Here is an 11,152-nt window from a genome sequence, read left to right on the forward strand (position 1 = left end):
AAGACAGACATGATCGACTCTAAAATTTTGAGGACTTGATTGTTGTTATTGTTACATATGTTCTTACTGTAGGGTCAGTGCACTGACCCTGCAGTAGCTTCATTTCTTTGATCGACTCCATTTAGTTCTTCACTCAAAATACAATGGGAAACATAGTCAAACATGGATGCTTAATTCTTGGAAATAAACACACACTAATTTCTTCTGCATTAAATAAACAATTTGATTGGTAGAGGCCGTTTGAACCAATTATTCCTACCAAATGTTGAAATAAACACACACTAATTTCGTCGAATTTGTTGCATCCTCCATCGAGGTTAATTTCTTTGCTACTTGTACAAGGGATATAATGGTCTCTAAGCCCTTTCTTTTTCTTATGATGTGAAAGTTTTACAGAATCTTAGACAATTCAAAGACTATTCTCTCAAAAGACTTGTCAAATATCGCATTTCTTCCTATTTTTTATTTTTTCCTTTTCTCTCTCTTCGTGCCTCATGATACATTATTAAGTACCATATATAGTTAATTCACTACCATGCATAGTATATACTATATAGTACATTGCATGCATGCAAGGACCTACAATTTCCTTTTCTCTCTCCTTGTGCGCCATGATACATTTTTTAAGTACTATAGTTCATTACCATGCATAGTATGTAGTATATATGTTGCATGCATGCGAGGACCCAATATTTCCCTTTTTCCATGACATTTTAGTCTTAGTTGTACCTTTAATTATCTGGGCCAGCTCAAAAGAAAATTTGAATGCAGCAAAAGCTAACGGAAATGGCACGGTGTTGGAAATTAATGTATTAGATTGTCAACTTGAAATGCACGTTTGAGCTGTTTGGATGTAACTTCTGTGAAAATTAAAGAGATAATGTAATTCATGGGTAGAGATAATTACTTGATGCCTGAAAATTGTCATTGTAGTTAAAATGAATCTTCATGATCGATATTCAGTCAGGAAGTACTTCTCCCATGATAGATCTTATATTAATAGGAACTTTATTGACATAGTAGGAAGCATAAAACTTTTTGTATTAAAGCCAATATTAATAACCTTGTACATAAGTCTTTTAGAGTTAATTTGCTATCTTTTGTGATAAATTAAATTAATTGGTTGCACAGCTTACATAGACTATGGACACCAATTTAGTGCTGGTCATATTGATCATCGAATGATTAAGTCAATAAATATTCTTTTTTTAATTTTTTTTAAAGAAATTTTTTGGCAGTTCAAATGTCATACCTACGGGGTTTTTCTTTCTTTTATGAGATCTCTTTTATGAAAGATCTTGACGGTTTTTTTTTGTTTTTTATTTATTTAATCTGAAATGAAATTTTACTATAGTCTAATCTAAATATATATATGTGTAAACCTCCCTTTTAGAAGTAATGCTTAGGTACTCTTAGAGCACTGAAAATGATACTCCCTCATTTCATATTTATGGTGAAGTTCACTTATTAAATTTATGATAGGGTTTACCATGAATATGAAAGGAGGAAGCACTATTTTTCCATACTCCAAAAGTATATCTAAGAATTGAACCCCGATCTATGTTATCGTGGTTAATGGGAAGTAATGGTTGTAAATTGTAATTATTGACATGATTTTTCTATATTAATTATATGATTAATTAATGAGTTGAGTGGTCTTTGGATAGGCTAACATGAAGTCATCCTCGCCTTTGTTTGGTTGCTCAAGCTGGGTTGTCCGAGATGGATAAGTGAGATAAGTCTCAGGACTGAGTAAAAGTTAAGGGTTGAATTGAGTAGATAAGATAGATCAAATGTGACTACATAGATATCATTTTGTATTAAGTTTTACGGAAAAAATTGGCTTTTACCCCTTTCAAAAAAACAATCCAGCATTTTGCCCTCTTTCCCAAATTAATTAGGGAAATGCCCTTCTTTTAAAACTCGATTTTCTCAAAATTGAGTTAAGCCCTATAGTGACGTTTTTAAGGAGCCTATAGTGACGTTTTAAGGACTTATAATGGCGTTTTGTAATCTGATCTCCATGAAGTTGAGTTATAGGTAAAAAAAAAGAAAAAAAATTGCATGTAACTCGACTTCATGGAGATCGGGTTACAAAACGCCACTATAGATCCTTAAAATGTCACTATAGGCTCCTTAAAATGTCACTATAGGGCTCCAGAATTTTTTTTTTTTAATAACTCGATTTTGAGAAAATCGAGTTTCAAAAGAGGGACATTTTCCTAATTAATTTGGAAAATGGGGCAAAATGCTTGATTTTTTTTTGAAAGGGATATTTGCCCATTTTCTCCTAAGTTTTACTTAATGCCAAGATATGCATGCATGGTTTAATAGATTTATATAGCTGAGAACGTGTACTGATCCAACTAACTTTTTGGATGCAATCAAATTGTCTGCTAAACTTTGTCAAAGGAATATGGAGTTGTTTGCCAAACCTGAAAGTTTGGGTGCGACGTTTGTTCATATTTTGAGCAAACCAATCTTTCTTGTTTTTTTGTTCTAGAAGAATTTTAAAATGTCAAAGTCAATGATGTTTGATTAAATTCTTAATAAAAATTAATAATACTATATTATTAAAGATGTGATTCCCAAGCGATTATATTAACCTTGATAATGAGTAAATTAATATTAAGTAAATTTTGCTTTCAAGCCTTGTGGATAACAGCACAAAACAATTTGGCAAGTCGGCATAGTCATTACTTTATAAAGCAAACATTACCAACTTATTCTATGCTTGATGTTGAAGCCAAAAATAAAATTAAAAACTAAGGACAAGCTGAACACTATTACAAATATTCAGGAATTCGAAATTTCACATCCTATAAAAAATTTCTTCCAATTATCCTAAACCAAATGGTGACTTATTAAGCCATAAACAAGTAGTGGGTAGGAACTAGGAAGTTCAGCTTCAATTCCAACTTATTAAACAAGAGGGAAAATGTGGAAAGCAATAGATGAATATTCAATCAAACTAATTAATCAAGATAGAAATTCACAATCAAATCATAGATAGGGTTGTTGACAACTGAACGAACAACGAAACTGCTTAAGCAGAATTCAATTGAAAACAGTCACAAGGAGACAAATTAACAAATGTGTGCTTTGGAAAAGAGATGCCATCTGGAAGATTAGTTTTTCATTTTTGTTGCCCCAACAGTCAACATTATTCTTTGTTTCCACTGGATTTCTAGAATATATATATATATATATATATATATATGTTTGCTGATATCTAGAATATGTATTATTTACTGTACAAATCCTGTTTTTTTTTTCTATAAATAAACAACCGAACCTCCCATAATTAAGTAGCCCGCGTGGTGATGGGGATGCGTTAGCCGAATCTAGAACCCCCTAAAAATAACAATAAAAATAAAAATAAAAAGAGATTAAATTCTATAAGGACGTGGTGTAAAACTCATGTTTTACCCCTCTAATTCTAATATGTCACATCATCTTATCACATATTTAAAAATAAACATAACTACACCCAATCAATTCTAATACTCATATATAAATTCAACCAAATTGGGAATTTATTAAGATGTTATTAGGTATAGTAAGTAGCCCACATGGTGGGGATGCATTGGCCGAATCTAGAATCCCCTAAAAATAACAATAACAACAAAAATAAAAATAAAAAGAGATTAAATTATATAAGGACGTGGTGTAAAATTCATGTTTTACCCCTCTAATTCTAATATGTCACATCATCTTATCACATATTTAAAAACAAACATAACTACACCCAATCAATTCTAATACTCATATATAAATTCAACCAAATTGGAAATTTATTAAGATGTTATTAGGTGTAGTAAGATGTATTGAATTTTAAGTAAAATGCTAGTGTGACAATCACTTATTGGATAGTGTAAAACGTGGATTTTACACTGTCAAAGTTTAGTTGATTGTACAGATAAGAAATAGAAGGAGAAGACAGATGCAAGCAATTCAAGCTAATTGGGTTGAAGAATGTTTAGAGACATAGGCTCGAACAAAGAGGCGGAGCATTAGAATAGAGCATTGGAAGAATTGTGGATGAGCTTGCTAAACGATTGTTGTAGCAGATACAACCTGTAGTTTAGGCTTAGATCAATTAGAAGCTATGTATATAAACATGTGTAATATAGTGATTGGTTGTAGGTGTTGGATCCGTATAGTGTGGAGTTAGTTATTCCATTCTTGTGTTAGTCTTGGTATATAAACCTCTTGTACATTCAGTTTGATAATTAATGCAATTAACAAAAAGTTTCTTCAATCTTGATTTTCTCTCTAGCTTGTTATCAATTTCTCTCTTTCCTAGCTCTCTGTTTTCTTATATGGTATCAAAGCTTTGTGCTTTTGTCAATGGCAAACCAAGATCAAGCTTCGCAATCTTCTTCTTCTCAATCCACTGCTCATCGTGAGCTTTCTCCAATGGAGGATCCGAGAAGTCCATTTTTCTAGCATAATGGAGAGTCACCAGGTGCAATTCTCGTCACTCAGCTCTTGACAGAAGACAATTACCCTAATTGGGCTAGGGCTATGCGTATGGCATTGGATGCGAAGAGCAAGCTAGGCTTTGTGGATGGCTCCATAACAACTTCCATGGCAATTACTCCTTTGGAAAAGATTGCCTAGTCAAAGAACAATTCCATGATTTCTTCATGGATCTTGAATTTCGTCTCTCCTCACATCACTACAAGTGTGATTTATAGAAACACTGCAATGGAGGTTTGGAATTCACTTAGGAGTCGTTTCTCACAAGCTAATGGTCCAAGGATTTCACAGCTTCAGAAACTGATTTCAACAATTATGCAAGGAGATACAACAGTGACTACTTTCTTCACTGATCTTCAAGCTTCTTGGGATCAATTGCTTAATCTCAAGCCTTTACTATGTTGTTCTTGTGGTAAATGTGTCTGTGGAGTGAATGACAAGATCACATCCTTTCATCATCAAGATTCTTTGATGCAATTCCTTAATGGCTTAAATGAAGTCTATTCACAAGTCAGAACTCAGATTCTGATGATGGAGCCAAGTCCCTCAATTGACAAGGCTTTCTCTTTGGGGACATAAGAGGAAAGGCGGAGGGCTTTAGGTTTCAATGGAGGAACTTTAGTTGATTCAATTGCTCTTGTAGTCAAGACTCAAGGGTTCAAGCAAGTTGGGAAGAACACAAAAGGAAAGGGCAGACCTGTATGCAGTCATTGTGGCAAAGTTGGTCATTTCATGGAGAAGTGTTACAAACTAGTTGGATTTCCACCAGGGTACAAGCAAAAGAGCAAGGTGTCTATGGCTAATCAAGTGACTCTTGATGGTGAACCTGGTCAATTCGAGGCTACATCACAGTCAGCATATTTCCCTTTCACATCTGAACAATGCCAACAGTTGTTGTCAATGCTGAGTTCTCTTGCATCTTCTTCTGGCACCAATGATGCTATTCACTTAGCAAATTCAGCTCTCCCAGGTATTTCTTGTGCCTCTTTCCAGGATTCTGTTTGTCTTAATTTGAAGAATTCAGTTTTTACTGAAAATCCTTCAAACAAAATAGTTTACAATGAGGAAACTTAGGTTCTTGATACAAGGGCCACTGACCATATTATCCATTCCACTTCATTGTTTACTAAGATTACTAGTTCAATCTTTTCTTTTGTGCATTTGCCTAATGGTGAAAAGGTTCCTGTCACACACATAGGCATAGTTCAGGTTACTTCAAACTTAATTCTTAAGGATGTGATTTGTGTCCCAGCCTTTACTTTCAATCTGATTTCAGTAAGCAAATTAACCAAGTCCTTGTCATGTTGTTTGGTTTTCCTCTCCAATTATTGTTGCATATAGGACCTTACCTACTGGAATATGATTGGATTGGGTAAGCTTCATAGCAATCTGTACCTGCTGCAAACTTCAGAGAATTGCAAGTCTATCTTAGAAGCTACTACTGTCCTAGAGTCAATTTTACAGTCCTTTGTTCATTCTATTTCTCATGTTCCTATTGTTACTAAGCCTTACTTGTGGCATCTTAGATTAGGACATGTCTCTGATGACAAACTTCATCATTGTATATCTGAGGTATCTTCCTTTCATTCCAATAAAGAATGTGTTGTTTATCCCATTGCACAGCATAAAAGATTGCATTTTCCTAATTCTAAATACTTGTTTGATCATGCTTTTGATTTAATCCACTATGATGTATGGGGACCCTTTGATAAAGCAAGTCATGATGGCTTTAAATACTTTCTTACCATTGTAGACGATGCTACAAGATCCACATGGGTTTACCTCATGAAATCTAAAACAAATACTAGGCCTTTACTGATTTCATTTTGCAAAATGATATTCACTCATTTTCAAACCAGCATTAAAGTGATTAGAACTGACAATGCTCAAGAGTTTTTTCTCAAAGAGTTTTATGCTCAACATGGGATTATCCATCAACACTCCTGTGTTGCTACTCCACAACAGAATTCAGTTGTAGAATTCAGTTATGGAGAGAAAGCATCAACATATTCTAAACATTGCAAGGGCATTGAAATTTCAGTCTAACATACCACTTTGTTATTGGGGAGATTGTGTTTTGACAGCAGTTTACATCATAAATAGGCTGCCTAGTACTGTTTTAGACCATAAAACTCCTTTTGAGAAGCTTTATAGCAAGATTCCTTCTTATCATCACTTAAAAGTTTTTGGATGTCTTTGCTTTGCCTCTACATTAGCTCACAATAGGTCTAAGTTTGCTCGTAGATCTATTCCTTGTGTTTACCTTGGTTACCATTTTGGTGTTAAGGGTTACAAGTTGTTAAACTTAGTCACAAGGCAAATTTTTATTTCAAGGGATGTTTCTTTTCATGAAACTACTTTCCCATTCATTTCTTCTGCCACTTCACCTTACTCCTCTATTTCCCTTCCTCTTATTTGTCCTAATGTGGCTACTCCACATGATTCCATGTTTTTAGAACCTGTTATTCCTTCACCAGGTATTCCATCTTCTGATTCTGGTCCTATTCAGGTTTCTAGCCAATTTTTTAGACTCTTCTCTTCCTGTCATCTCAGATTCTACAATACCAGATTCTGCCATACCAGATCCTGTCATTACAAATTCTGCAAAAGCTAGTTCATTGCCCCTTGATCAAGGGCATGCTATTGTTCCACATGCTTCCCTTCCTTCTTTAAGAAGATCCTCTAGGCCTACCAAACCCCCTTCCTACTTGCAAGACTATAAATGCAGCACTATCATTTCCAATGAGCTTACATAGTCTAATCCTATCATCAGCAAGTTAGGTGCTTCCTCAGTCACTCAAGGTACCAAATACCCTCTTTTGGACAATCTTGATTCATCACATCTCTCTCCTTCCTATGCCAATTTTTGTTCTCTTATTACTTCTAAACCTAAACCAAGATTCTATCATGAGGTTGTTAAGGATCCTAAATGGCAAGAGGCCATGAATGCTAAGATTGTAGCCTTGGTTTCTAATAATACTTGGACTCTTACTCCCTTGCCTTCAAACAAAAAGGCAATTGGATGTAAATGGGTCTATAGGGTGAAGTACAAGGCTGATGGTTCTGTGGAGAGATATAAAGCAAGGCTAATTGCTAAGGGGTTTACTCAACAAGAGGGGTTGGATTTACTAACACATTCTCACCAGTTGCAAAGTTGACCACTATCAAGACTCTTCTTGCCATATCTGCTATGAAAGGATGGCATTTAGTCCAATTAGATGTCAATAATGCATTCTTAAATGGGGATCTTCATGAGAAAGTGTATATGCAACTCCCTCAGGGCTTTCATAGCAAATAGGGGAATGTTGTTTGCAAATTAAATAAGTCTTTGTATGGGCTTAAACAGGCATCAAGGTAGTGGAATGCAAAGTTTTGTTCTGTTATCAAGCAACATGGTTTTAAGTAATCTAAAGCTGACTACTCATTATTTACAAAGAAGTTCAATGATTCTTTCATAGCTTTGGTGGTTTATGTTGATAATATTCTCATAGCTAGCAACAATGTTCAAGCAATTGAAGAACTTAAGGTTTCTTTAGATCAACATTTCAAACTTAAAGACCTTGGAGGTTTAAAGTATTTTCTTGGTCTTGAGGTAGCTAGATTAGACAAAGGAATTACTTTGTGTCAACGAAAATATGCTTTAGAGATCTTGAAGGATGTAGGAATGTCAGCTTGCAAGCCTAGCAAAGTACCAATGGAGCAGAATTTGAAGTTAAGCAAGTTTCAAGGTAAATTGCTATCTGATCCTGGAGTGTACAGAAGGTTGATGGGCAGGTTTTTGTATCTGACTATCACTAGACCAAATATAGCATATCCTGTTCAAAAACTAAGCCAATTCATGTCCAAACCCAGGAAGCCTCATCTAGATGCTGCTTATAAGGTGCTGCAATACATAAAGGGTTGTCCTGGTCAAGGAATTTTTTTGTCTACTTCATCAGATTTTCATTTGAAGGCTTACACAGATGCTGATTGGGCATCTTGCATTGATACCAGAAGGTCAACTACAGGGTACTGCATATTTTTAGGTGATTCTCTAGTATCTTGGAAGTCCAAGAAACAGTCCATAGTGTCTAGATCTTCTGCTGAAGCAGAATATAGGGCTATAGCTATTACTGTTTGTGAGATGACTTGGTTATTGGCCTTATTGAAGGATTTGGAGATCTATCATCCTTAACATGCACTACTGTTTTGTGACAATCAAGCTGCTATTTACATTGGAGAAAATCCAATGTTTCATGAAAGAACCAAACACATAGAAGTGGACTGTCATTAAGTCAGAGATAAGGTGCAAGACAATGTAATTAGACTATTCTTTACTCCCACACATTCACAATTGGCAAACTTGCTTACAAAAGCTCTTAACAATCAACAATTGAAGTACTTATTAGGCAAGATGAGTTTTGTGAACATCCACAGTTCAGCTTCTCATCTTGAGGGGGAATGTCAAAGTTTAGTTGACTGTACAGATAAGAAATAGAAGGAGAAGATAGATGTAAGCAATTCAAGCTATTGAAGACATAGGCTCAAGCAGAGAGGCAGAGCATTAGAACAAAGCATTGGAAGAATTGTCGATAAGCTTGCTAAACGATTGTTGTAGTAGATATGACTTGTAGTTTAGGCTTAGATCAATTAGAAGCTATGTATATAAACACGTGTAATATATTGATTGGTTGTAGGTGTTGGATCTGTATAGTGTGGAGTTAGTTAGGAGTTAGTTATTCCATTCTTGTGTTAGTCCTGGTATATAAACCTCTTGTACATTCAGTTTGATAATTAATGCAATTAACATAAAGTTTCTTCAATCTTGATCTTCTTTCTAGCTTGTTATCAATTTCTCTCTTTCCAAGCTCTCTATTTTCTTATAGGCGAAAATGCACTTTTTGTCCCTATATTTTGGGTCAATTCCCATTTTAGTCCCAAAATTGATTTCTTTGCAAATTTCATCCCTAAAATTTGAAAATCGTTTTTAAAATCATCCTTCCCGTCAACCAATAGACGAAACCCTCCTATGTGGCAAACGGATATCCACGTGTCAAGCCCACCTATTAAAATAATAATATATAAACCAACGTGGCAAGCCCACTCACCCTAAAACGCACATGCCCCTCACGTGAAGGACACCTCAGTTTCCACCTCAACTTCCCGCGCTCCCAGCCCTCCCAGACCTCCCACGTGACCCTACCTAACCCCAGCTCTCCAACTACCTCAGTCATCACACACAAAAATCCCCAAATTTCACAGAAAACCCTAAAATCCTCTCATCATCTTCCTCAGCCTGATCCCCAAAATCAAACCCAGAATGACACGAACAGATCGAGGGAAGCTTGAGGAGGAAGAGGAATGGAAGCTAGCTCTGCATGTGCCTCTACATCATCGGAGGGAAGCTTAAGGAGGAGAGCACGTGCTACTGCCCCTCCCCTCAAAAGCCCGTGCTAGTGGTTTCCTAGATAGATAACAATCCAAGGAGAAGGTTCTATGGGTGTCCCAATTACTGGGTAAGTGAAGTGCAAGTTAGGTTTGTTCATTGTGTTTTTTATTCATTTTGTTCACTTGGGTTTGTACATTTGGGTTTGTTGTTTGTTCATTTTGTTTTGAATTTGGGTTTAATTTCAGATCGGTAAGAAGTGCAAGTTCTTCCAATGGATTGATGATGAGATTTGTGAGCGTGGGAAGGTGCTTATCCTAGAAATGAGGTAGAGAATTCTCAGACTCCAAGCCGAGGTTTCAACATGCAAGAAGAGAGAGAAGTGGGTGACAGTGTGTTTGATATTGGCACTGTTGCTGTGTGGGATATGTCTTTGTGTGATTCTAGCTTTGGTGGGTTAGATGGGTGCGGTAGCATGTTTTGGACAATGTGGGTGTAGGCAAGGTTAGTACAATGTGGTGTAGATGATGATATTGTTATCCTCTGTATCCCATTGATTTCAGTATGAATGAAATATGGAATGACAGAGTTCATTTTGTTAATTTGGTCTGTAATGTGGGTTAATGATGATGTTGTTATCCTCTGTATCCCATTAATTTCAGTATGAATGAAATATGGAATGACAAAGTTCATTTTGTTAATTATCTTACTTGATTGCAATTAAATTACAATTTACCAAATATGTAATATTGGTAAGCTAACCATTGTAAATTTACCAAACTTGCAAAATTGATATACACAAGTTTACCAATTATGTTTGTGTATTGCAATTATGTGCTGCAATTAGTTTACCAAGTTTCCCAAGTTTACCTAGTTTACACAAGTTTACCAATTTTGCAATACACCGGTTATGTTTAAACAATCTACAATGCACAACACAATAGGTTTACCAAACATGCAAATACTACATATACACAATTCTACATATACTGCAATTCACAATTCACAATTCTACAAATTCTGCAATACACAAATTTGCATTCTGCAAATTCTGCAGTTCACAATACACAATTCTACATGTACTGCAATTCACAATTCACAATTCTGCAAATTCTACAATTCACAATTAACACATACTGCAGCTCACAATTCTGCATTACACAAATCTGCAATTCACAATTCACAATTACACAAATCTGCATTACACAAATCTGCAGTTCACAAATACTGCAATTCACAATTCACAAATATGCAATACACAAATCTGCATCACACAATTCTGCAATTCACAGATTTGCATTAATA

The 11,152-nt window shown here is 35.3% G+C and overlaps 1 protein-coding gene across 1 annotated transcript; it reads left to right on the plus strand.

The window, feature by feature from the left end:
* Positions 1-4,710: 4,710 nt before the first annotated feature.
* On the plus strand, positions 4,711-7,238 carry LOC115949740. The gene is made up of 5 exons (XM_031067026.1): positions 4,711-5,023; positions 5,126-5,452; positions 5,681-5,757; positions 5,824-6,054; positions 6,960-7,238. The coding sequence occupies exons 1-5, from the start codon at positions 4,711-4,713 to the stop codon at positions 7,236-7,238; spliced, it is 1,227 nt and encodes a 408-aa protein (XP_030922886.1).
* Positions 7,239-11,152: the final 3,914 nt, after the last annotated feature.

Source organism: Quercus lobata, chromosome 6 (genome assembly GCF_001633185.2).
Source record: "Quercus lobata isolate SW786 chromosome 6, ValleyOak3.0 Primary Assembly, whole genome shotgun sequence".
In the NCBI taxonomy this organism is placed as follows: domain Eukaryota; kingdom Viridiplantae; phylum Streptophyta; class Magnoliopsida; order Fagales; family Fagaceae; genus Quercus; species Quercus lobata.

Coding starts and splice junctions, on each gene's coding strand:
- LOC115949740 (XM_031067026.1), top strand. CDS start 4,711: ATGGAGGTTTGGAATTCACTTAGGAGTCGTTTCTCACAAGCTAATGGT. Junction 5,758..5,823: donor TTACTTTCAATCTGATTTCA/GTAAGCAAATTA, acceptor TGTTGCATATAG/GACCTTACCTACTGGAATAT. Junction 6,055..6,959: donor TTCATCATTGTATATCTGAG/GTATCTTCCTTT, acceptor TTCCTTCACCAG/GTATTCCATCTTCTGATTCT.